Source organism: Anolis sagrei, chromosome 2 (assembly GCF_037176765.1).
Source record: "Anolis sagrei isolate rAnoSag1 chromosome 2, rAnoSag1.mat, whole genome shotgun sequence".
Taxonomy (NCBI): Eukaryota; Metazoa; Chordata; class Lepidosauria; order Squamata; family Dactyloidae; genus Anolis; species Anolis sagrei.
In genome coordinates this window covers 300686769-300714754 of record NC_090022.1, presented here as the reverse complement: position 1 = coordinate 300714754, position 27986 = coordinate 300686769, and the positions used below count along the sequence as shown (strand labels likewise).

The 27986-nt window shown below is 44.8% G+C and overlaps 1 protein-coding gene across 1 annotated transcript; it reads right to left on the bottom strand.

The window, feature by feature from the left end:
- Positions 1-637: 637 nt before the first annotated feature.
- On the bottom strand, positions 638-23111 carry LOC132766808 (NACHT, LRR and PYD domains-containing protein 3-like). The gene is given in 7 exon segments (XM_067464695.1): positions 638-1152; positions 2337-2525; positions 4486-4695; positions 7469-7639; positions 10098-11766; positions 18414-18785; positions 22875-23111. Coding segments are annotated over 6 exon segments (2685 nt in total). The 5' UTR covers positions 18697-18785; positions 22875-23111; the 3' UTR covers positions 638-989.
- Between the last annotated feature and the right edge of the window lie 4875 nt (positions 23112-27986).

Below are 27986 nucleotides of genomic sequence, written 5' to 3'. Positions count from 1 at the left end.
GGCACGAATGGAGGGCGAAAGAGAGAAATGTACCAAGAGGAAGGCGCGTCAAGCCAACCCCGACCAGGACCGCTTTCCACCTGGAAACCAATGCCCTCACTGTGGGAGAAGATGCAGGTCAAGAATAGGGCTCCACAGTCACCTACGAACCCACCACCAGGATACTACATTTGGAGGACCATCATCCTCAGACTACAAGGGATCACCTATAATTTTATAATTATATTAGAATATTTATAATTCCAAGATTTTAAGAATCCAGCAAAAGCTTTCAAGGCCAAAAACAATAATCAAAGAAATATGGGACTTGGAAGTCTATTCCTCTCTTAGTTGTTGGGAACTCCTGAAACAATAGAAAAGTATCAACTCCAGTGGACCGGCCACATTGTCCAGATATTGTCCACATTGTCCAGACATTGTCCACATTGCCCCAATACTTGGTCAATCTGCAGCATTTTTCCTGCAGCAAAATTCAGCATTAGGCCAAATCACCAGAATTTTTATATGTATGTAATGAACCATTTTTGCCTTGGGTTGTTGTAGATTTTTCAGGCTATATGGCCATGTTCTAGAGGCATTCCCACCTGATGTTTCGCCTGCATCTATGGCAAGCATCCTCAGAGGTAGTGAGATCTTTTGGAAGTAGGAAAAATTGGGTTTATATATTTGTGGAATGACCAGGGTGGGACAAAGGACTCTTGTCTGTTGGAGCTAGGTGTGAATGTTTCAACTGACCACGTTGATTAGCATTTGTCTCCTTCTCAACCTTCTCTTCTTCAGGCTAAACATGCCCAACTCTTTAAGCCGCTCCTCATAGGGCTTGTTCTCCAGACCCTTGGTCCTTTGAGTCTCCTTCCTCTGGAAACAGTCCTAAAAGAAGACGTAACCCTTACGGTCTTTTAGGGGAATGGGCAGAACCATTGTGATGTGCCAAACCAATCTCCTTGAAGTGCGCCTTGCAATCGTTCCCTCCTTCACCAGCTTCAGTGTCAAAATTGTTGGGAACGTGGAAACATGCCCCATGATCCTTCATCACCTGGGAAGGCCAGGTAGGAGGGCGAATAGTAGGAAACCACTGTCATTTCAGGACGTGCCGAAATAGCTGCCTGGAGCCTCGTCTTTGTGATCCGGTTCAGGGATCGCATGCTCAGTCTAAGAAGGAAAGAGGTAGAAAAGAATGCAAGGGTCCAAAAGGAGATTCCAGATGAAAATTAGGAAGAACTTCTAAACAATCTAAACAATGGGGGCGCAGTAGTCCAAAAAGTAACTTTTCACAGCATTGCCCGATGCTATTGAGAGTCATGGGGTGCGTCTACAAAGTAGAAGGAATGCAGTTTTGTCAGGTAGGAAAATTCTGTATTAGATATAAATGTATGGCATGTACCTTCAGTGTGTGGAAAAATACAGTTCTAATGAACATGTGTTCACTGTCTACTGAAGGGTGAAGACCAATAGAGATGTAGTCCTAGAGGGACAACTTAGTTATTTCCTCCCTGGAGGGAGAAATGGGGGTTGGCTTTTATGTGAACTTCCTCTTTGCCATGTGCTTCCTCTTTGATAGCTTGTCATGATCTCTGTGTCTGTAATCCATCGCCATTCTCGTTCCGTGAGTCTCTTGCTAGCTTTATGAGTATCTCTGTACACTGATAACAGACCTGGAAGTAGTTGCATGTAGCAACGACTAAAGAATCAACTTCCAAAGGAGTCTGGATGAAAGCCAGAGCTCAGGTGTGCTTATTGAAGTGGTGAGATACTAAACAAGGTCAGAGGCTGTGCTATAAAATCTCTCCTACCTGTGATCAGGACTCTGCAGTGTTTTGGATTGGAACTAACTGCTTGCCTTTGAGATAATCCACCCCACCGAGCAGAATGCAGTGAGTGGAGGAATTCACGTGCCTACCTAACAGGGGTGTTGTGTATGTTTTACCTCTCCCTTCTACCCCCGTGACAAGTTTGATACCATTTAAACTGCCGGGGCTTAAAGCTATGGAGGATTTAAGCAGAGGCTGGATGTCCATCTGTCAGGAGTGGTTTAATTGTGTCTTCCTGCCTGGCAGAGTGGGGTTGGACAGGATGGTCCCTTGGGGTGTCTTCCAGATCTAAGATTCTGTGATTCAATTATTCCCGAGAGTGCCAAAGAATACTGATGCATTCCCAAACTACAACTCACACGATTCCCAGGATTCAATGGAGGCTAAAGGGACATCAAATTGCTGTGTATCTTGACCCTTGCTCCTCTGCCAAAGCCTTTCTTTCGGGAAAATTGATTGCAAGATTGTGAGCAGTACTGAACTGGTGAAAATAAAATCGTAAAGATAACAATTAGCCAGACTTACGCCAGACTCCGGAGTTTGCAGTGGGACTTTTTCAGTGCAAGGCACAGCTGCCGGACGCCATCATCCCCAAGGCTGTTGTCCCCCAGGTTAAGCTCTGTCAAACTCAGACTAGTTTCCAAAACGGAGGCCAGATCTGTGCAGGCGGCGCCCGTAAAGCTGCATTGGTGCAACCTGCAAAGCAAAGAGACAAGAGTGTCAGTGACATCGGCAGCACAGCAAGGCAGGAACAGATCAATCACAGCCACCTAGGCTATAAACAACTTTATTTTACAACTATATACATTAGAAGCTACTTAACATTCAGCACATTGTAAACTTGCTTTTTTTTCAGTCAGAATGTAACATTGCAAACAACAGTTATCAGTACTAGTCCACACCTCCTGCATTTCACTGTGTCCATTTGTTCTACACACTTGATTTATGACCTCACTAAGAATACAGTTCCCTTCATGGTTCAGTTAACTCTTTCCATACAGGAATACATTACACTCGGCACATAGTACTGCATTTAAATCTACATTATAAATTGCAAACAGCTTCAACAAAGAGCACATGGCCAGAGTAACATACAATTTACCCCAGGTGTCATAGATAACAGAAGTTAGACATTTTCTGGCTTATGCATGATTCCCTTTGTGTGGAGACTCTGTATCCGACATCCTTTCAGGCTTGAAAGGTATTAACCTCTGTTTGTTGCCTTGAAACCCGGTCTGCATTATCCTTGCCTGTCAACGAATTCACACTGCTCCTTTAGTGGTCAGCTGGTTTTGGCTTAATGCAGAAGTCAAATCTATATTATTTCTTTTAATTATTTAAGTTGTTTCTAGGGGAGGCATCTATCCTGTAAAATTAATGCAATTTGACACCCCTTTAACTGCCTTAACCGAGGGTTTTGAAATCCTGGGAACAATTTCATCAGAAAGGAGGAAACAATGAAAATGAACAAAATCTGGCTACCGGTATTACAAAACTCTAAAATTACAACAGCAAAACAACAGAGAGGAAACAAACAAGGACATCTAATCACCTCTCAATGAAAGATTCCCCCAGGCACTAGCAAGCCACACCAAAAAACTACCAGGCCATCAAATGCTAATCAAGGTGATCAGTTGAAACATTCACACCTAGCTCCAACAGACAAGAGTCCTTTGTCCCACCCTGGTCATTCCACAGATATATAAACCCAATTTTCCTAGTTCCAACAGATCTCACTACCTCTGAGGATGCCTGCCAAAGATGCGGGCGAAATGTCAGGAGAGAATGCCTCTAGAACATGGCCATATAGCCTGAAATAACCTACAACAACCCAGTGATTCTGGCTGTGAAAGCCTTCAACAATACATTGAACAAGAAATACTGTTTACCCACAAGCAGAAAGAAATTACATATATTAGAAACCAACAGTTTTTCATGACTTTATTTTCCAAATCATCAGACTGGGCCACAGCAATGCCTGGCAGGGGAGGGATAATAATAATAATAATAATAATAATAATAATAATAGAATCCTAGAATCAAAGAGTTGGAAGAGACCTCATGGGCCATCCAGTCCAACCCCATTCTGCCAAGAAGCAGGAATATTGCATTCAAATCACCCCTGACAGATGGCCATCCAGCCCCTGTTTAAAAGCTTCCAAAGAAGGAACCTCCACCACACTCCGGGGCAGGGAGTTCCACTGCTGAACGGCTCTCACAGTCAGGAAGTTCTTCCTCATGTTCAGATGGAATCTCCTTTCTTGTAGTTTGAAGCCATTGTTCCATTGCGTCCTAGTCTCCAGGGAAGCAGAAAACAAGCTTGCTCCCTCCTCCTCCCTGTGGCTTCCTCTCACATATTTATACATGGCTATCATATCTCCTCTCAGCCTTCTTTTCTTCAGGCTAAACATGCCCAGTTCCTTAAGCCGCTCCTCATAGGGCTTGTTCTCCAGACCTTTTATCATTTTAGTCGCCCTTCTCTGGACACATTCCATAATAATAATAATAATGCATTTTTTAAAATTCAGATAAGTCAAAAAATGGACAAGGTAAAACCATGCCCATGCTTAAAAAGACAATTAGATTCCAAAGGTGAAATTTCTGGAAAAGGATCAAAAACCAACCTATATGCTGGGAATGCAAGAGGCATTGCAAAGTACACACTTCTTCAGGTGGATTTGGCTGGCTCTTCCAACAAGTGCCTCTCACTTACTTTATCCTTTGCAGTCCGCACAGTGGATTCTTCATCCCTTTGCACAATATATGGATTCCCAGGTCTCCCAAGGGGTTTCCTCCAAGATCGAGCTCAATGAGGCATGGCTTGGAGGCCAGAAGTGCAGAAAGGGGCTCACAGGCAACAGCTGTCAGGTGGCAGCCATGAAGCCTGCAGGAGAGAAATATGGTCTCAGCAAACATGCACTCTGTTTTTATTACTCTGGGCTTTATTTCCTGAAGTATGGACTGGTTGAATCTTCATAGAATCATAGAATCAAAGAGTTGGAAGAGACCTCCTGGGCCATCCAGTCCAACCCCAATCTGCCAAGAAGCAGGAATATTGCATTCAAAGCACCCCTGACAGATGGCCATCCAGCCTCTGTTTAAAAGCCTCCAAAGAAGGAGCCTCCACCACACTCTGGGGCAGAGAGTTCCACTGCTGAACGGCTCTCACAGTCAGAAAGTTCTTCCTCATGTTCAGATAGAATCTCCTCTCTTGTAGTTTGAAGCCATTGTTCCATTGCGTCCTAGTCTCCAAGGAAGCAGAAAACAAGCTTGCTCCCTCCTCCCTGTGGCTTCCTCTCACATATTTATACATGGCCCTTATGATATCCCCTCTCAGCCTTCTCTTCTTCAGGCTAAACATGCCCAGCTCCTTAAGCCGCTCCTCATAGGGCTTGTTCTCCAGACCCTTGATCATTTTAGTCGCTCTCCGCTGGACACATTCCAGCTTGTCAATATCTCTCTTGAATTGTGGTGCCCAGAATTGGACACAATATTCCAGGTGTGGTCTAACCAAAGCAGAATAGAGGGGTAGCATGACTTCCCTGGATCTAGACACTATGTTCCTCTTGATGCAGGCCAAAATCCCATTGGCTTTTTTTGCCGCCACATCACATTGTTGGCTCATGTTTAACTTGTTGTCCACGAGGACTCCAAGATCTTTTTCACACGTACTGCTCTCGAGCCAGGCTTTGTCCCCCATTCTGTATCTTTGCAGTTCGTTTTTCCTGCCAGTGTGGAGTCTCTTGCATTTGTCACTGTTGAACTTCATTTTGTTAGTTTTGGCCCATCTCTCCAATCTGTCAAGATCGTTTTGAATCCTGCTCCTGTCCTTTGGAGTAAAGAGACACAATCATTTCAGGGCAGGTTAAATTATCTGTCTGGTCCTGGACCCAGTTCTGTTCAACATCTTTATTAATGACTTGGATGAAGGTGTCTGGTGGAATCTCTTTCCTTGGAGACTTTTAAACAAAGGCTGGATGGCCCTCTGTCAGGGGTGTTTTGATTGTGCTTTTCCTGCCTGGCAGGGGGTTGGGATCGATGGTCTCTTCCAATTCTGTTATTCTATGATTCTATGGTTCTATCTCAACACAAGGACACAGACTTGTGGGACCTGTGAGTGTATGCTGTGGTATCCTAATGATGGAAGGGACCCCCAAAGGCCATTGAGTCCAACTCCCTACTGCCATTCCTCTTGGGAGTTGAGTGGAGACTTCTTCTCCAGAAGTTGTTAACCAGAGGTTGGACAGCCATCCATGAGAGGGCTTGGACTGTATCTTCCTACCTGGTAGAAAAGGGTTGGGCTGAATGGCCCTTGGGTTCTCTTACATCTCTAGGATGCTTTGAATGCATGGCACTGTCTAAGCCCTCCTGACAGATGGCCATCCAGCCTCTCTTTCAAGATCTCCAGAGGAGGCTTTGCCAGACACCCAGGAAGCAGTGATTCCTCTTGTATGCTCTAACTTTCAGGACATTTTTCATAATGTGTCCAGAGGAGGGTGACTAAAATGAGTCTGGAGAACAAACCCTATGAGGAGTGGCTTAAAGAGCTGGGCATGTTTAGCCTGCAGAAGAGAAAGCTGAGAGGAGACAGGATGAGGGCCTTGTATAAATATGTGAGGGGAAGTCATAGGGAGGAGGGAGCAAGCTTCCTTTCTGCTTCCCTGGAGACTAGGACGCAATGGAGCAATGGCTTCAAACTACAAGAAAGGAGATTCCATCTGAACATTAGGAAGAACTTTCTGACTGTGAGAGCTATTCAACAGTGGAACTCACTGCCCTGGAGTGTGGTGGAATCTCCTTCTATGGAGGCTTTTAAACAGAGGCTGGATGGCCATCTGTTTGAATGAGATTTTCCTGCTTCTTGGCAGAACAGGGTTGGACTGGATGGCCCAGGAGGTCTCTTCCAATTCTAGGATTCTATGATTCTATAATATTTAGGTGGAACCTCTTTTCCTACAATTTGAATCCAATGTGTCCTTATCTCTAGAGCAGAACAATGGGATATTATATCAAATATTAAAACAAGGCCATCATGTCCTCCCTTCGAGGGAAGGAATAATAGTGTAAGTCTATCTTGTTTTGGTCAGACATCTTTTTGGATCGTCTCAGAATGCATCCTAAGACAAACCAGTTGCATCCTATGAGCGACTAAAATGATAAAAGGTCTGGAGAACAAGCCCTATGAGGAGCGGCTTAAGGAGCTGGGCATATTTAGCCTGAAGAAGAGAAGGCTGAGAGGGGATGTGATAGCCATGTATAAATATGTGAGAGGAAGCCACAGGGAGGAGGAGGGAGCAAGCTTGTTTTCTGCTTCCCTGGAGACTAGGATGCAAGGGAACAATGGCTTCAAACTACAAGAGAGGAGATTCCATCTGAACATGAGGAAGAACTTCCTGACTGTGAGAGCCGTTCAGCAGTGGAACTCTCTGCCCCGGAGTGTGGTGGAGGCTCCTCTTTTGGAAGCCTTTAAAGAGAACCTGGATGGCCATCTGTCAGGGGTGATTTGAATGCAATATTCCTGCTTCTTGGCAGAATGGGGTTGGACTGGATGGCCCAGGAGGTCTCTTCCATCTCTTTGATTCTATGATTCTATGACAAACCATCTCCCTTTTCGGAATCTGGTCCCACTCTGGATCTGGAAGGAGTTGGTTACTTACTGGAGACTCTGCAGTTGACAGTGTGAACTGAGTAGTCCTTGGCACAGTTGGGTCACACACAAGTCGCCCAATGGATTTTCAGACAGGTCCAGACTGGTCAGCCTTGCGTTGGCTGCCACAACTGAAGAAAGGTCTTTGCAGGTGGAAACCGTAAGCCCACAACGGTTCATCCTGAGGAAAAAGGAGCAAGGAAGTTAGTGGGAAAACACATGTAGAAGCCAACCCAGGCCCTATCTGGTCAAACACTGGGACAGCACTGGGGTCATAGAATCATAGAATAATAGAGTTGGGAGAGATCACATGGGTCAACTAGTCCATCTCCATCCTGCCCTGCAGGAAAAGCCCAACCAAAGCACCCCTGACAGATGGCCATCCAGCCTCTGTTCAAAAGCCTCCAAGGAAGGAGCGTCCACCAGATTCTAAGGGAATTGAACAGCTTTTACAGTCAGGATGTTTGTTCAGGTGGAATCTCTTTCCCTGCCATTTGGACCCTTGGCTCCACTGAGTCCTAACAACAACAACAACAACAACAACAACAACAACAACAACAACAACCAGTAGTGCCAGAGGAGGGCGACTAAAATGATAAAAGGTCTGGAGAACAAGCCCTATGAGGAGCGGCTTAAGGAGCTGGACATGTTTAGCCTGAAGAAGAGAAGGCTGAGAGGAGATATGATAGCCATGGATAAATATGTGAGAGGAAGCCACAGGGAGGAGGGAGCAAGCTTGTTTTCTGCTTCCTTGGAGACTAGGACGCGGAACAATGGCTTCAAACTACAAGAGAGGAGATTCCATCTGAACATTAGGAAGAACTTCCTGACTGTGAGAGCCGTTCAGCAGTGGAACTCTCTGCCCCGGAGTGTGGTGGAGGCTCCTTCTTTGGAAGCTTTTAAGCAGAGGCTGGATGGCCATCTGTCAGGGGTGATTTGAATGCAATATTCCTGCTTCTTGGCAGAATGGGGTTGGACTGGATGGCCCATGAGGTCTCTTCCAACTCTTTGATTCTATGATTCTATGATTCTATGCAGTGGGTTAAAGCACTGAGCTGCTGAGCTTGTTGACCAAAAGGTTGCAACTTTGAATTCAGGGAGCGGCGTGAGCTTCTGCTGTCAGCCCTAGCTTCTGCCAACCTAGCAGTTCAAAAACATGCAAATGTGAGTAGATCAATAGGTACCACTCCGGCGGGAAGGTAACGGTGCTCCATGCAGTCATGCCAGCCACATGACCTTGGAGGTGTCTACGGACAATGCTGGCTCTTCGGCTTAGAAATGGAGATGAGCACCAACCCCCAGTGTTGGACACGACTGGACTTAATGTCAGGGGAAAACCTGTGCCTTTACCTACCATCTTCCCAAAGGGATTCAGGGCGACTCACAGAAGCACTCCTAGTCTACAGAGCAGCAGAAAACAAGCCTGCTCCCTTTTCCATATGGTATGCTTTCACATACTGTATTTATACATGGTTCTCATGTCTCCTCTCAACTTTCCTTTCTTTAAGTCACTCCTCAGAGGGAATCATAGTCTCCTGGCCTTTGATCCTTTTAGCCACCTTCTTTCTCTGGACTCCTTCCATCTTGTCAATACCTGTCTTGAATTGTTGTGTCCAGAACTGGACATAGTGTTATTCTATGTGAAGAGGTCTGACCAAAGCAGAAGAGAGAAGCACCATGACTTCCCTCAATCTTGCACAATCTTTCAAACCAACTAAGCTTAATGCCTATTTTGTTCAAGTTCTCGTAAAGAAACATCATTGTTTTATTGTTCACAACATCTGCCTCACGTGTTCCTCTGTGTAGGAAATTTTAAAAGCAATTTACTGAAGAAGAAAAAGTTTTAATGGTGGCAGCGTACATCTAAAGGAGAAATCTCTCCAGTGTTACCTCAGAGCAAAGCCTGTGCATGAATCCAGCACATTCTTGCCTAAAGATATCTATAATAAGCCAAGGGCTTAACATTGCTTTTAAGGTTGGTGGGTGCCAGGGTTTTTTAAAAAGGTTTTCTGGCCAGAAGAAAGTTCCAGCTTCATTCCAGCTTTTTTATTTTTGGGTTTTACTTAAAGAAGCCAAATTAATTTCTAAGTGGTGTTCAGCCTGTGGGGATTTATACCCCCCAAATAAAGCCTCCATCCATTATATTTGGTTTGCAGCAGTTGGGACTTGTTCACAAATAAATCCCTAACTATTATACCCCATCTACAGCATTTCCTACATCTACCAAGCTTGTAACTCTTGTAACAGACTCTGGTCTGTTACCTGTACATGGGATGCCTGCCAATGGGACATGCACCATCACATTGTGTAGACCAGTGGTTCTCAACCTGGGGTCCCCAGATGTTTTTGGCCTTCAACTCCCAGAAATCCTAACAGCTGGTAAACTGGCTGGGATTTCTGGTAGTTGTAGGACAAAAACATCTGGGGACCCCAGGTTGAGAACCACTGGTGTAGACGGATGGAGTACCCTTGGTGTTATGCACTTTCAAAAAGTTCCTGACAACTTTGCTGCGTCCGGATGGCAAAATGTAAATGGGCATGAAAAAGAAGGCAGTGTTCAAGGCTAGGCACTCATGTTGGACCCAAGGAGACCCCAAAAAGACATGTGATGCCATGGAGATCCTTTCTGATGCACTTACCTGATCCCTGAAGGCTTCCGCAGCCCTGGTAGGAGTTTCCCCAGTCTTTCAGGCCCCAGCTCACAGCCAGAGAGATGAAGTGACTGGAGAGAGTCAGAAGCTGACAAGCAGAAGGCAACGGCTGCAAGATCTAGGTTGGTGGAGAGCAGGTCCCTGAGATCCAGATCATGAATGTGTCTCATGATGTTCTTGGCAAACGGGATGTCCTCGGTCTCATACAGGCAATGGCACAGTTCTAGCAGCTTCTCTTTGCTCTGAAAGGACTGAGACTTAACTTCCTTCTCCAACCATATCCCTAATTCTTGCCAAAGTCCTTTCCTGGATGTCCTGCAGCCCCAACTTTCTTGAAGGATGTCCAGCCTCCTCTCTCCGCAGAGGCCGAAAAGGAAACGCAGAAGCATAGTGAAGTTGGATTCAGTCCGGTGTCCAAATACTTCCTCCAGTTCTTGGAAGGATGATATCGTGTTCCCATCTGAGTCTAGGAGACAAAAGGACAAGGCGGCCAACAATTCCTGGAAACCTAAGTGGGTGAACTTGCATGTCATTGTTACATGGCTGTCTTGGAGGAGAATACCCGAGTGTGCTGAAGGGTTGCCCAAATCATGTCCTTTGAGCACTTCTTCATCAAAGACCTCAGCTTTGTGGAGCAGTCCCTCTTTGGCCAAGCAGCATAGTCCTTCAACGTTGACCGAAGTAGAATGGGAGCCCAGGAACTTCAAGAGGAGCCACACATAAATGTCTGTGACCGTTGCCTTCTCTGGGATATCTTTGAGGGGGTCTCTTTGGGTTGTCTGACTGAAGATGGAGCAGATCACTAAACATGAAGCGGGGAGGAAGCACATGCAGGAAAGAGTCTCGTTGCTCCTTGTAAGCTCAAAGACTCGAGAACCATCTTCTCTGTCCTCAAAGAAACGTTGGAAATACTCCTCCTTCTGAGCTGGGTGGAATCCCAACACTTCCACCCACCTTGCTGATCTCAGATATTGTAGGAGGGACCCCATGGCCTTAGGTCTTGTGGCTACCAAGAGGTGGCATTTGGCAAGGAGCTTTCTTCGAAGCAATCCAAACACTAGGTCAGCTACAGGCTGCTTCTTCTGCACGTCGTTGCTTGGACTTTCACTTGGAAGATGGCTAGGATTAAGTTCATCAAAAGCATCGAGGATAATGAGCAGGTTGTCTTGGTGCATCAAGATGTCCTCCACTGCAAGAGTCCCTTGTGGACAGCTATTGGCTATCAGGTCAACCAGACTCATGGTTTCCCTAGTAGCATCCAATGCTCTGCAAGATACATAAAAGGCATAGGCAAACTTGGCTGGCCAAGACTCACCAGATGCCCAGTCCAACATCAACTTCTGTAGAGTCATAGTTTTCCCTATTCCAGCCAGCCCAAACAACACAGCGGTTCTGGAGCTTCTCCCCTCATCATCGGGGCCAAACAGTCCCTCCAGGCCAAGACTTGGACATCTCTCTGGGTGAGCCTCCATCTCCTGATGTTTCCTTTCCATGGCCAGGAGTCCATGGGCTCTTTCCTCAGGATCTGGTTTCCTGCCCCTGAGAAAGAGCCCAGTGTATCTTTGGTGGTGGCTCACTTTCTGACCAGAACGAGGGTTCAGTTCAGGGATGTGACAGAAGATGTCTTGGATGTGCCTCTGATATTTCTTCTTGCATTCTAATGGAATCACACAGAATTACATTCAGGAGGGACATAACTCAAGGAATGACCACCTGATCCTCTACCCAACCCTTCTGTAGCATTCCCTGCTCACCTTCCCCTCTATGCATTCTATGCTCTACCCATCCTACAATCTACTCATCTTATGTTCTACTCATCCTATGCTCTACTCATCCCATGTTCTACCCACCCATGCTCTAGCCATCTTATCCTCTAATCATCCTATGTTCTACATATCCTATGCTCTACTTATCCCATGTTCTACCCACTCCTGCTCTAGTCATTCTATCCTCAACTGATCCTATGCTCTACCCATCCTATGGTCTTATTCATCCTATGCTGTATCCACCATTGCTCTTGCCATCTTATCCACTACTCATCCTAGGCACTACTATGCTCAACTCACCCTTTATCTTGCCCGTCCTATGTTCTACTTGTCCTATGTTCTATCCATCCTCTGGTCTACTTCTTCTATGCTCTATTCATCCCATGTTCTACCCATCCCTGCTCTAGCCATCCTATCCTCTACTTATCCTATGTTCTACCCATCCTATCCTCTACTTATCCTATGTTCTACCCATCCTATGATCTACTCATCTATGCATTACTCATCCTATGCTCTACTCATCCTATGCTCTACCCATTCCTGCTCTAGCCATTTTACCTTATCTATTCATCCCATGTTCTACCCATCCTATGATCTACTCATCTATGCATTACTCATTCTATTCTGTATTCATCCTATGGTCTATTCATCCATGCACTGCTCATCCTATGCTCTAAACATCCTATGGTCTACTATGGTCTACTCATCCTATGTTCTACTCCACCAGAGTGTGGTGGAGGCTCCTTCTTTGGAGGCTTTTAAACAGAGGCTGGATGGCCATCTGTCAGGGGTGATTTGAATGCAATATTCCTGCTTCTTGGCAGAATGGAGTTGGACTGGATGGCCCATGAGGTCTATTCCAACTCTTTGATTCTATGATTCTATAATTCTATTCATCCATGCACTACTCATCCTAGGCTCTACTCATCCTATACTCTACCCACCCCTGCTCTAGCCATCTTATCCACTCTCATCCTATGCTCCACTCACCCTATAAGATGGGAAGAGCATAGGACAAGGAGAACATGGGATGGACCCATCCCATGTTCTACTTGTCCTATGTTCTCCCCATCCTATGTCCTACTTATCCTATGATCTACTGGAGGTAAGGATGCTGTAATGCAGGCATGGGCAAATTTGGGCCCTCCGGGTGTTTTGGACTTCAACTTCTACAAATCCTAACAGCCTACTGGCTGTTAGGATTTGTGGGAGTTGAAGTCCAAAACACCTGGAGGGCCCAAGTTTGCCCATGCCTGGTCTATAGTTTTCCATGGGTGTCTTCTTCCAGATGCTTCTGGCAATACATCTGGCAGGAAAGCCAAAGGAGTCCAAAGCTGAGTGATCCACAAGGGGTGCCAAGGTGGATTGGAGCCTCAAGTAAGGAAGACCGAAGTGTGGCTGCGAGGCCCTGGAAGCCCAAGCCAGAGTCAGGATGTGTGCGCAGGGCATCTCTCCTCCTCTTGCTCTGAAAGAGACAGAGGTGCAACATCCTGAGTATCCCAGAAGGACCATTTCTGTCTCCACCTCTGGGAGTGTCCACACCATAGAGTTAATGCAGTTTGACATCCCTTGAACTTCCATGGCTCAATGCTGTGGAAACATGGGAGTTGTAGTTTGGCGAGGCACCTCCCCCTTTTTGGTAGAGAAGACTGGGGACTTTGTAAAACTACAACTTTTCCCAGAAATGCACAAAGGAATCAACTTTTATTCCACCAGCTTCCACTCTTCTTGTCATTTCAGTTCTACTCATCCTATGAACTCATGCTCTATTCATCCTGTGCTCTACCCACCCTTGCTCTAGTATGTCATCCTCTGCCCATCCTATGCTCTACTCAACCTATGGTCTATTCATTCATGCATACTCATCCTATGCTCTAACCATTCTGTGCTTTGACCATCCTATGCTCTACTCATCATTTCCTCTACCCATCCTATGCTCTATCCATCCTATGCTCTATTCATCCCATGGTCTATGTATTCATGCACAACTCATCCTATGCTCTAACCATCCTATGCTCTACTCATCATTTCATCTACCCATTCTATGCTCAACTCATCCTATTCTCTATCCATCCTATGCTCTATTCATTCATGAACGACTCATCCTATGCTCTATTCATCCCATGGTTTATTCATTCATGAACTACTCATTCTATGCTCTATTCATCCTATGCTCTATTCATTCATGAACAACTCATCCCATGATCTACCCATCCTATGCTCTATTCATTCATGAACTACTCATCCTATGCTCTATTCATCCCATGCTCTATTCATTCATGAATGACCCATCCTATGCTCTATTCATCCCATGGTCTATTCATTCATGAACTACTCATCCTATGGTCTATTCATCCCATGGTCTATTCATCCATTAATGACTCATCCTATGCTCTACCCATCCTATGTTGTTGTTCATTCGCTCAGTCATTTCCGACTCTTCGTGACCTCATGGACCATCCCACGCCAGAGCTCCCTGTCAGCCGTCACCACCCTCAGCTCCTTCAAGGTCAATCCAGTCACTTCAAGGATGCCATCCCTCCATCTTGCCCTTGGTCGGCCCCTCTTCCTTTTTCCTTCCATTTTCCCCAGCATCATTGTCTTCTCTAAGCTTTCCTGTCTTCTCATGATGTGGCCAAAATACTTCATTTTGGCCTCTACTATCCTTCCCTCCAATGGGCAGTTGGGCTTCATTTCCTGAAGAATGAACTGGTTGGATCTTCTCGCAATCCAAGGCACTCTCAGAACTTTCCTCCAGCATCACAGTTCACATCCTATGCTCTACGCATAATTCATCATAATTTCATCTACCCATCCTATGATTTACTCATTCTATGGTCTATTCATTCCATGGTCTATTCATTCATGAACTACTCGTCCTATTCTCTACCCATCCTATGGTCTTCTCATCATTTCATCTACACAATCTATGCTTTCACCATCCTATGCTGTACTCATAATGTCATCTACCCATCCTATGGTCTATTTATTCCATGGTCTATTCATTCATGAACTACTTGTCCTATTCTCTACCCATCCTATGGTCTATTCATTCCATGGTCCATTCATTCATGAAGTACTCATCTTATGCTTTACCCATCCTATGGTCGATTCATTCCATAGTCTATTCATTCATGAACTACTCGTACTATTCTCTACCCATCCTATGGTCTACTCATCATTTCATCTACTCCATCTATGCTTTAACCATCCTATGCTCTACTCATAATGTCATCTACCCATCCTATGCTCTACCCATCCTAATCTCTACCCATCTTATGCTCTATTAATCTCATGGTCTATTCATTCATCCACTACTCATCCTATGCTCTAACCATCCTATGCTTTAACCACCCTACTCATCATTTCATCTACCCATTCTATGCTCTACCCATCCTATGGTCTATTCATCCCATGGTCGATTCATTCATGAACTACTCGTCCTATGCTCTACCCACCCCTGCTCTAGCCATCTAGGTGATCAAACCTAAAGATAGATAGATATTTATTCCAAACATACTGGGTAGCTCGTGAGGCTGCTCAATTTGCTCACTGCTTTTCTTTCTGTTTTGCTGCTTCGGCATGCTCAGTAAGACAGTCTAGACCAGTGGTTCTCAACCTGTGGGTCCCCAGGTTGGCCTACAACTCCCAGAAATCCCAGGGAATTTACCAGCTGTTAGGATTTCTGGGAGTTGAAGGCCAAAGCATGTGTGCGGGAAATGTTTTGCTCAGAATGCACACCTTATAAACCACTGGAAATCCCATATAGGAGAAAAACTATATAAATGCCCAGAGTGTGAGAAATGTTTTGCTGACAGGCGAGGCTTAGTAAATCACCATAGAATCCATACAACAAAGACACATCAGTGTCAAGATGATGGGAAATACTATTTTGCTAGTGCCACTGGGACTGGTGCAGCTGGCTGAGAGTCAGCTGCATTAAGATTACTACTGACCGAAAGGTCATGAGTTTGAAGCCGGCCCAGGTTGGAGTGAGCTTCTGACCAATTTGTGTAGCTTGCTGTCGACCTTTGCAGCCCGAAAGACAGTTGCATCTGTCAAGTAGGAAATTTATTTATTGATTGATTTGCTTTATTTATATACCGCTTTTCTCAACCCTCAGGCGACTCAAACATACTGGGTGTTGCAATCCAGAGCAGGGAACGAGGCCCTAAGATAACTATCCACCACACTTGGCTGTGAAAAACAATCCTTTTTTATTGAAGAAAAATGGTTACAAAATAAAGGAAAAATGCAAGTCAAAAGCCACAGCAAAATCAGCAAACATGAATTTAAATGGACAAAGCAAAACCAAAAGCCTCTCTGAGAAATACTGGAACCTGTTAGCAATCCACTAACCGTACTTGATATCCTAGAAATCTTCCCAAACTATGGCCAGGGAACCGGGAGAACTGCCAAGGTCTTCATCAATTCTGAAACGATGCCTGAACTGAGGCAAACAGCCTGGCGTATTGCAATTAAAACTCAAGAATCGGTTCCGTGAACCGCCCTTCTGTTTTGAAGCCAATGTTTTTAATTCTTGGATTCGGGAGGATCGACGCAAACTGAGTGATTTACTTCTGTCTTCCCAAATTTGGCCCCTTCTGTTGTCATTACAGTTAACAGGTGCAGAAGGGAGGGAAAGTTCAAGGTCTCCCTCTGAAACGTTCTCAGGAACACTGGTACTTTCATTTTCCAAATCCACAGAAGTTCCTTCCTCACTAATTTCAGGAACATTGGCATTTTCCAAACCTACAGCAGATTCTTCCTCACTAATTTCAGGAACATTGGCATCAAAAGGTACATTTCCACTAGCATCAGTAACTATACTTTCATTAGCATCAGGAGGAACAAACAGAGAATCAGGTTCAAGTTCAAACTCAGGCTGAACCCCAATACTGGGTAGCTAGTGAGGCTGCTCTATTTAGCTACCGCTTATGCAGGTAGGCTAATTTACAACGCCATAAAAATCTCCAGCAAGCATGCAAAGAATGAGGAAGCACTTCATCAGTGTCACAAATGGACGGTGAAGCTACAGCTCCCCTAGTGGCCAGAATACACTCATGAAAAAGCTGGAATGTTAAATAGCCTCTGTGTGTCTGTCTATATATGTTGTGTGTCTATGGCATTAAATGTTTGCCATGTATATGTACATTATAATCCGCCCTGAGTCCCCTGCGGAGTGAGAAGGGCGGAATAGAAATAGTGCAAATAAATACATAAATAAATCTGTGGACCCACAAGTTGAGAAGCACTGCTCTAGACTGAGGCAGCAGCTGTTTAGCTTTAGAGCCCTATGTTTCTGTTTATGGTAAACAAGGAAATCAACCCCAAAGGTTCCACCCTTCGGCAGAACAAATGAAATGTACAGGTATAGGGTGAGTGACACGTGGGATGGAAACAGTCCATGGGAAAGGGATCAAGGAGTCTTAATAGATGACAAGCGGAACATGAGCCAACGGTGTGACGTGGCTGCTACAAAGCCCAATGTGTTTCTATAGGAGGATAGTATCCAGATCAAGGGAAATCCTCAACCTCTTTGCTTCTGCTTTGGCCAGACTTCACCTGGAATACCTTGTGTCCAGTTCTGGGCAAGGCAATTCAAGGAGGAGATGGACAAGTTGAGAAGTGGATGTTATTCCAAAGCAGAAAAGAGGGTGAGTAAGACTTCCTTGGTCTAAATTCCACTAGAGTTGGAAGAGCCATCCAAAGGCCATCCAGGCTAACCCCTTCCTGCTAATTAAAGCCATCCCAACAGATGGCCATCCAACCTCTGCTTGAAAGACTCAATAAGACTCCTAGGCAGTCCATCTTCTATCGAAGGGGCCCCCAAAGGCCATCTAGTCCAAACCACTTTTTCCTTGCAGAAAGACACAAGTCAATCCCTCCTGACAGATGAATCATAGAATCATAGAGTTGGAAGAGACCTCCTGGGCCATCCAGTCCAACCCCATTCTGCCAAGAAGCGGGAATATTGCATTCAAACCACCCCTGACAGATGGCCATCTAGCCTCTGTTTAAAAGCTTCCAAAGAAGGAGCTTCCACCACACTCCAGGGCAGAGAGTTCCACTGCTGAACGGCTCTCACAGTCAGGATATGGTGTGATATTCAATTAAAGTCCAAAGGGGCCCCAAAGGCCATCCAGCCCAAACCCCTTTTCCCTTGCAGAAAGACACAAGTCAATCCCTCCTGACAGATGAATCATAGAATCCTAGAATCAAAGAGTTGGAAGAGACCTCATGGGCCATCATCCAGTCCAACCCCATTCTGCCAAGAAGCAGGAATATTGCATTCAAATCACCCCTGACAGATGGCCATCCAGCCTCTGTTTAAAAGCTTCCAAAGAAGGAGCCTCCACCACACTCTGGAGCAGAGAGTTCCACTGCTGAACGGCTCTCACAGTCAGGATGTGGTGTGATATTCAATTAAAGTCCGAAGGGGCCCCCAAAGGCCATCCAGCCCAAACCCCTTTTCCCTTGCAGAAAGACACAAGTCAATCCCTCCTGACAGATGACCATCTACACATGTATCTATTACCTTTCTGTTTCCACATCTGGAACCTGGAGGCCGAATCCCGCATGTTGATCATCTTGAGGACGTGGACGGTCACCTCTTTGGCCCCTTCCTGCCCGTAGGCCCCCAGCAGGAGCTGGACGGTGTCCACGGTGTCCGCACTTGCCAGCTTGCTCTGCGGGATCCGGTCCTTTCCCTCCATCTTTAAGAAGCAGAGCTTGTTCTTGAAGCGCTTGAAGTTTTCCCCGCGAAGGTCGTCCAAGGCGAAGAGGAGGGCATCTTCCAGGGATTCTTCAGGTTCTTCCATTTCAGTCCTGCAGAAAGGAAGGCTGCCAATGCCCTTTCTTTCTCTCCTTCCGCACAATGCAACACAACCTTCCTCTCAAATATCATTCACTGAAAAAGAAGAGCAGCAGTCTTTGCACAAGGCACCTCTGGGAGCAAAGGAAGCAGAGCCGAGCCATGCAAAGGGCCAGCTGCTCTTATCTCGCAATGCAGTTCCAAAGTACAAACCTACGGCACTTATCAAAGGAGGCAAACAGAGAAATATGCTGCCAGAAAGCAGGGCCAGCTGAACTCTGCCTAGAAGTTGTGGTTTCCAGAAAGAGAGCCTTAAAACGTTACTAGGGCTCTTCCGGAACAAGACAACTCAACTTTTCACCTTTATTTTTGACAAAAAAAGAGAGCTCTGCCTGCCAAAGTGAAACTGGGAGTGCATCTACACTGTAGAGTCAATGCAGTTTGGCACCACTTTAACTGCCATGGCTCAATGCAATGGAATCATGAGAGTTGTAGTTTTGCAAGTTCTGGTCCCTCACTAAATTATATATCCACTAGCTGTCCCCTACCACGTGTTGCTGTGGCCCAGTCTGTGTATATGTGTTTTATTTATTTATTTACCTTACTTATATACGGCTGTTCTGAGCCCGAAGGCGACTCACAGCGGTTCACAACAAATACGAACAGCAAAAATTCAGTGCTACAGTATAGAAACAGTTAACAACCTAACACATTACACAATTAATTAACAGTTACTACAATACCCATTCACTGTCGTCTCGTCATCAAAAACATGTTCCAGATTCATCATCCATTGATCCATTCCAGTGTTCATTAACCAATCATTGCACTAATTATTCGAACGCCTGCTCAAACAGCCAGGTCTTCACCTTTTTGCGGAATACCATTAGAGATGGTGCTAGTCTAATGTCCGTAGGAAGGGCGTTCCACAGCCGAGGAGCCACCACCGAGAAGGCCCTATCTCTCGTCCCCGCCAGCTGAGCTTGAGAAGCAGGCGGGATCGAGAGCAGGGCCTCCCCGAAAGATCTCAAAGTCCTGGTGGGTTCATAGGCAGAGACCCGGTCAGATAGGTAGCTGGGGCCCGAACCATTTAGGGCTTTAAAGGCCAACGGCAGCACTTTGAATTCAGCCCGGTAGCAGATAGGTAGCCAGTGGAGTTGGCGCAACAGGGGGGTTGTATGCTCCCTGCGCTCCGCTCCTGTTAAAATCATGGCTGCCGAGCGTTGGACTAGTTGGAGCTTCCGAGCTGTCTTCAAAGGCAACCCCACGTAGAGAGCGTTGCAGTAGTCTAGGCAGGATGTAACCAGAGTGTGGACTACCGTGGCCAAGTCAGACTTCCCAAGGTACGGGCGCAGCTGGCGCACAAGCTTTAACTGTGCGAATGCTCCCCTGGTCACCGCCGAAACCTGGGTTTCCAGGCTCAGCGATGAGTCCAGGGTCACACACAAGCTGCGAACCTGCGTCTTCAGGGGGAGTGCGGCCCCATCCAGCACAGGCTGTGACCCTATACCCTGTTTGGCCTTGTGACTGACCAGGAGGACCTCTGTCTTGTCTGGATTCAATTTCAATGTGTTCGCCCCCATCCAGACCGTTACAGCGGCCAAGCACAGGTTCAGGACCTGAACAGCCTCCTTAGTAGCAGGTGGAAAGGAGTGACAGAGTAGGACATCATCTGCGTACAGATGACACCGTACCCCGAAACTCCAGATGATCTCCCCTGTTTTGTATGTGTATATATTTGTGTATATGTGTATATATGTGTGTTTGTGTATATATGTGGTTTGGTGCATGCGTTGTAATGTTATTTTTTTGTTTTTTGGCCTTTTAAGTCCTTTCAGCTGTGTTTTTTTAGTGTTTTTATGAGTGATAGTCACTCGTTGGCCTGATGGGTGTATTGTGTCCAAATTTGGTGTCAATTCATCCAGTGGTTTTTGAGTTATGTTAATCCCACAAACAAACATTAAGTTGCAATCCAGAGCAGGGAACGAGGCCCTATGATAACTATCCACCACACTTGACTGTGAAAAACAATCCTTATTTACTGAAGAAAAATGGTTACAAAATAAAGGAAAAATGCAAGTCAAAAGCCACAGCAAATTCAGCAAACATGAATTTATATGGACAAAGCAAAACCCAAAGCCACACTGTAAAATACTGGAACCTGTTAGCAATCCACTAACCGTACTTGATATCCTAGAAATCTTTCAAGACCATGGCCAGGGAAACCGGGAGAACTGCCAAGGTCTTCATCAATCTGAAAGGATGCCTGAACTGAGAAAGTCAGCGCGGTGGAAGGCACTTAAAGCCAAAGAATTGGTTCTGTGAACCGCCCCTCTGCTTTGAAGCCGATGTTTGTATTTCTTTTAATCGGGAAGACCTTCGCAAGCTGAGTGATTTACTTCTGTCTTGCCAAATCTGGCCCCTTCTGTTCTCATTAAAGTTACCAGGTGCAGAAGGGAGTGAAAGGTCATGGCTTCCCTCTGAAACATTTTCATGAACACTGGTACTTTCATTTTCCAAATCTACAGAAGTTCCTTCCTCACTAATTTCAGGAGCATTGGCATCAAGAGGTACATTTTCATTAGCATCCGTAAATATATTTTCATTAGCATCAGGAGGGACAAACAGAGAATCAGGTTCAAGTTCAAACTCACGCTGAACCCCAACACATTATATTTTTTATTTATATAGATAGCATTGATCCAGGGCAATTAAAGTGCTGTCAAGCTGCATTAATTCTGCAGTGCAGATGCAACATTAGAGATTCCTAGAGAAAACAAATCTCAATGACCTGGAGTTACCTTGGGTGCATCTACACTATAGAATGAATGCAGTTTGGCACCACTTTAACTGCCTTGACTCAATGCAATGGGACCCTGGTAGTTTGGGTAGAGATGCAATTCCATCGTGTTGATCCATGGCAGTAAAAGTGGAGTTGAACTGTATTAACTTTATAGTGTAGATGCAACCCTAGTAGTTGCTTCTGGTTGCTTCTGTTAGAAATGTAATACAATGGTCTGGTTGCCCCTGACACGATAAATAAATAACCCTAGTGGTATTGTCGAAGGCTTTCATGGCTGGAATCACTAGGTTCTTGTGGGTTTTTTCGGGCTATAGGGCCATGTTCTAGAGGCATTCTCTCCTGACGTTTTGCCTGCATCTATGGCAAGCATCCTCAGAGGTAGTGAGGTCTGTTGGAATTAGGATAATGGGTTTATATAATCTACAAACCCACCAAGAAAATCCAACAAATGCTACGTTCAGCAAAGGACAAGAGGGATCCTCTCACCTCTGCAGGAGTCTACCGTATACCAGGCAGCTGTGGACAAGTCTACAGAGGGACCACCACACGCAGCCACATTGCCCAGTCAAGGAACGTGAAAGGCACGGCAGACTCCTTCAACCGGAGAAGTCAGCCATAGCAAAGCACCTGATGAACCAGCCTGGACACAGCATATTATTGGAGAACACAGAAATGCTGGACCACTCTCACAACCACCATGTCAGACTACGCAGAGAAGCCATTGAAATCCACAGGAAGCATGTGGACAATTTCAACAGAAAGGAAGAGACCATGAAAATGAACAAAATCTGGCTACCAGTATTAAAAAAACTCTAAAATTACAACAGCAAAACAGCAGAGAGGAAACAACCAGGCACATCTTAACACCTCTCAACAGGAGATTATCCCAGACTCAGCCAGGCCTTCAAATGCTAATGAAGGTGGTCAGTTGAAACATTCACACCTAGCTCCAGCAGAGAAGAGCTCCTTGCCCCACCCCAGCCATTCCACAGATATATAAACCCATTGTCCTAATTCCAACAGACCTCACTACCTCTGAGGATGCTTGCCATAGATGCAGGCGAAACGTCAGGAGAAATGCCTCTAGAACATGGCCCTATAGCCCGAAAAAACCCACAAGAACCTAACCCTAGTGGTCCTTAGAAAGAACAAATCTGCAACTAACCCAATCCACGAAGGTGCAGAGGGATGACTATATTCCAAAATCTGAAAGGAAACAAAAACAAACCGAAGGTGCTTCTGGTCCCAATCATTTTGGATAAGAGAGTCTCCCTGTGCAGCTTCAATTCCAAAGGCTATGGATTGCACCTGATCCTTGCATCTGCTGTGACTTTTCCTTGTCCTCAAAGGGCCAAAGTTTTTTGTTTTGTGGTTTTACCAACCGTGAAGAAGGAGCCGCAAGTTCGGTGCTTTCCCACGGTTTCCAAAGGAAGGCCAGAGCAGCAGCAGCATCAGCAGCATCAGCATCACTAGAGCAAAAGTGAAAGCATCCCTTTCTGAGGCCTCTTTCCATTCCATTCTCTGACGCAAGCAGCAGGAAGGCCCTTTCCCCTCTTATCCTCCATCTCAACGTCCTTTATGGCAGCGGACCATAACAACCTCTCAAAGCAGCAGAAAAACCCTCCCACTCGGCTGGTTTGTCATTGCAAATCCCAAAGCCCTTTAAACAGCAAGTCAAACAAACATGTGGAATTTTGTGATCTCTAAAGACTCACACTATCCCTCTGTATTCCACCTACTACTACAAATCTCCAGTTGGTCACAAAACATAAATACAAAATCAAAACAAACACACAAGCATGTAAAACAGTTCAAAAAAATCTCTTATTTTATTTTTTATTAATTATTTGACACAAACAACCTCATATATAATCAGAAAATCATGGAATCATAGAATCCAAGAGTTGGAAGAGACCTCCTGGGCCATCCAGTCCAACCCCATTCTGCCAAGAAGCAGGAATATTGCATTCAAATCACCCCTGACAGATGGCCATCCAGCCCCTGTTTAAAAGCTTCCAAAGAAGGAGCCTCCACCACACTCCGGGGCAGAGAGTTCCACTGCTGAACGGCTCTCACAGTCAGAATGTTCAGGTGGAATCTCCTTTCTTGTAGTTTGAAGCCATTGCTCCATTGCGTCCTAGTCTCCAGGGCAGCAGAAAGGAAGCTTGCTTCCCCCTCCCAATAATAATAATAATAATAATAATAATAATAATAATAATACTTTATTTGTACCCCGCTACCATCTCCCCAAGGGACTCGGTGCGGCTTACATGAGGCCAAGCCCAAATACAACAATACAAGCAATAACAACAGTACAAGCGAATTAGAATTAGAATTTTGTGATCTCTAAAGACTAACACTATCCCTCTGTATTCCACCTACTACGACAAATCTCCAGTTTGTCACAAAACATAAATACAAAATCAAAACAAGCACACAAGCATGTAAAACAGTGCAAAAAATCTCCATTCGCTTTCTCTTTTTTATTTTCTTTTTTATTAATTACTAGCTGTCCCCTGCCATGCGTTGCTGTGGCCCAGTGTGTTGATCTGGAAAATAAAGTAATGAGAAAGTGGTGGTTTCTAATATATGCAATTCCTTTCTGCTTGTGAGTAAACAGTATTTCTTGCTGTTTCTTTGTCAGTGTGGATGTGGAGAGTGTCTGGTTTGCCCATCCTGGAACATGCAAGATATCATTGTACTTCTTTAAGGGTCCCTTTCAAATCTATGATACTATCTCTCTCTCTGTGTGTAAATCATATCTATCTATCTATCTATCTATCTAATCTATGGCTGGATGGCTCTTTGTCAGGAGGGCTTTGATTACATTTTCTTGCCCTGCTGAAGGGAATTGGATTGGATGGCCTTAAGTATTTTATGTTGGTCATGGGGGTTCTGTGTGGGAAGTTTGCTTCAATTCTGTTGAATGCTCTTTGATTTTAGGTGAACTGTGAATCCCAGTGACTACAAATCCAAAATGTCAAGGTCTATTTCCCCCAAACTCCATCTGTGTTCACATTTCGGCATATCAGGTATTTGTGCCAAGTTTGGTCCAGATCCATCATTGTTTGAGTCCACAGTGCTCTCTGGATCTAGGTGAACTACAACTCCCAAACTCAAGTTCAATGGCCACCAAACCCTTCCAATATTTTCTGTTGGTCATGGGAGTTCTGTGTGCCAAGTTTGGTTCAATTCCATCGTTGGTGGAGTTCAGAATGCTCTTTGATTGTAGGTGAACTATAAATCCCAGCAACTACAACTCCCAAATGACAAAATCATAATTTTTTGAGTGATGGTCACTCCTTGTGTTGTGAGACATTTTGTTGCCAAATTTGGTGTGATTTCATTCATTGGTTCTTTTGTTTTTAAGGAACTCATTATGCATAGAGCATTTTTATAGATATAGATTTAAGCTGATTGGTTCCCTGGCCAGCCAATTGTACATTTTGAAGCATCCATTTGTACATGCATTGTCAACAGGTACACCTGGTCAGCAATTTCTCTGACCTGGCTTGGCACCTGCGGTGGGCTTGGAAGGGATTAATCTGACCTCCTCTCTGATGAAAGCTTCACAGGCTTCTGGGGATGAAGGTTTGTTGAAATGAGCAGCAGTTGAGATCTCTGGATCAAAAGGGGTCTGCTAGAAATAGCTCTTTGATAGCAGATAACGTGGTACTTAGGTCCTTTTGCCTTGTATCTTGGCTGTTACCTCGTGGTTAGAATTCTCAACCTTGACTTTGTTCCTGTAATAATGTTCTGGATTCTGCTATTCCTATGACCTTGCTTTGGACCTTGTTATCGCCTGAAACCTTCAATCTGAACTCTGGACTGACTTCCTGGCTTGATTTACGGACTTGAACTAAAGTTTGACCCCTGTCTGTCTAGCTTGTCTTTAGAACTCAAATTTTGTTTCGTACTCTAGCATTCTGGAACATTTGAACTCTTGGCATCTGACTAACTTCAGATATTATTTATCCTTGCTCCTCAACTGGCTAGACTAAGGTCTGTGGGTTGAATCTGTTGAAGCTGTTTGCAATTTATAATGTAGATTTCAAAGTATGCTGTTTAAAATGCAGCTGCTATGTACCAAGTGTAATGTATTCCTGAGTTAACTGAACCATGGAGGGAACGGCATTCCTAGAGAGGTCATAAATCAAGTGTGTAGAACAAATGGACGCACCGTCATACGTCACTCTGAAATGCAGGTGTGGACTAGTACTGATAACAGTTGACAAGTTTGCGATGTTATGAACGGATGGTAAAGAAGCAAGTTTACTATGTGCTGAGTGCTAAGTAGCTTTTAATGTATAGCTGTAAAATAAAGTACTTTATAGCCAAGGTGGCTGTGATTGATCTCTTCCTGCCTTGCTGTGCTGTCAATGTCACTGAAAAATTTGGCCCTCTAAGGGCCTTCCCTGGCCCCGCAATTACCCCCATGCACACACCATGGCCATGGTGGCCTTTTTTCCTCGAGAACACAGCAGCCTTTTCTGCTCAACCACCATTATTCAATTTGTAAAATGAAGTTATATCTGTAACTAGAAATGAAAGTGTATTTAAACTAGAAGTAGCTTTGGATCTTACCTCTTACAAGTTGAACTCTTCTTCCACTGAATAACTCACAGAAGTTGATGCAAATTGTTTTGTAAATGATTTTATTTTGTAAATAACGCCTGGGGTATGGAACAAAGAGATAGAGTGGCTCTGGGCCCAGAAAAACACACCTCTTTTACCTGTCTGGCCTGCCCTTGTATCCTATTACCATACCTCCTCTTCTGCCTTTCAGATCTCGCTCTGAAGACTGCAGTGAAGCGGTGGAGGTGCGCATGTGCGAGATCTGAGAGGCAGAGAAGGAGGGACAGTAACAGGAAAATTACCATATTGAAATCAAATCTGATGCTTTTTCAATTTTTATTTGGTGTGTGTTGGAAGAGCGGTAGTCTTATACGGCGAGTATATCCCAAATTCTATATTTTAACTGGAAAAGTTGGCGTCGTCTTATACGCCCAGTTGTCTTATATGCCAGAAAATATGGTAGTTTACATTTCTTAGCAAGTTTCAGTCTGTCCAAATTACAGTCGAGTCTCACTTATCCAACATAAATGGATACGTTGGATATGTTAATGTAAGATTAGTGTAATGTGAATGTTTAAATATAATTTTGTGCAATGCCTGTGAATGTAACCGGTTTGCTTTAGCAGAGAGTATATTGACACTGAAAGGGTTAAATAGTCAAACTTTAATGAACTGTGAAGATGTGACCCTGAGTTTGCCTGGAACGCGTAGGGAGGATCCAGAGATAAGGTTTCGTTCGTCCTTCTTACTTCGGTGTGTCTTTTGTGTTGTTCCTGTCTGTTTGGTTGGATGTAAATGCAAATGTGTGCTGCATTTTTGCTCTACTCAGTAAAGCTAAATGTTTGCTTTTACTGAAGTCTCAAAGTGTCCATTCTTCTAAGCTTCAAAGCTTCTGTCGCACTCTGACAGGATAAACGAAAACGTTGGATAATAAGGATTAACAAAAGGCCTACTAAACCTCAAATTATGTTATGATTTTACAAATTAAGCACCAAAACATCAGGTTTTACAACAAATTGACAGAAAAAGCCATTCAATACACAATAACGTTCTGTAGTAATTATTGTATTTATGAATTTAGCACCAAAACATCATAGAATCATAGAACCAAAGAGTTGGAAGAGACCTCCTGGGGCATCCAGTCCAACCCCATTTTACCAAGAAGCAGGAATATTGCATTCAAATCACCCCTGACAGATGGCCATCCAGCCTCTGTTTAAAAGCTTCCAAAGAAGGAGCCTCCACCACACTCCCTCCGGGGCAGAGAGTTCCATTGCTGAACGGCTCTCACAGTCAGGAAGTTCTTCCTCGTGTTCAGATGGAATCTCCTCTCTTGTAGTTCCATTGCGTCCTAGTCTCCAGGGAAGCAGAAAACAAGCTTGCTCCCTCCTCCTCCCTGTGGCTTCCTCTCACATATTTATACATGGCTATCATATCTCCTCTCAGCCTTCTCTTCTTTAGGCTAAACATGCCCAGCTCCTTAAGCCACTCCTCATAGGGCTTGTTCTCCAGGCCCTTGATCATTTGAGTCGCCCTCCTCTGGACACATTCCAGCTTGTCAATATCTCTCTTGAATTGTGGTGCCCAGAATTGGACACAATATTCCAGGTGTGGTCTAACCAAAGCAGAATAGAGCATGAGGAGCATGACTTCCCTGGATCCAGACACTATGCTCCTCTTGATGCAGGCCAAAATCCCATTGGCTTTTTTTGCCGCCACATCACATTGTTGTTTAACTTGTTGTCCACGAGGACTCCAAGATCTTTTTCACATTGTACTGCTCTCGAGCCAGGCATCGTCCCCCATTTTGTATCTTTGCATTTCGTTTTCTTGCCAAAGTGGAGTATCTTGCTTTTGTCACTGTTGAACTTCAATACATCACAATGTATTGAAACAGCTGTGGATCCAGGCGGGAGGCA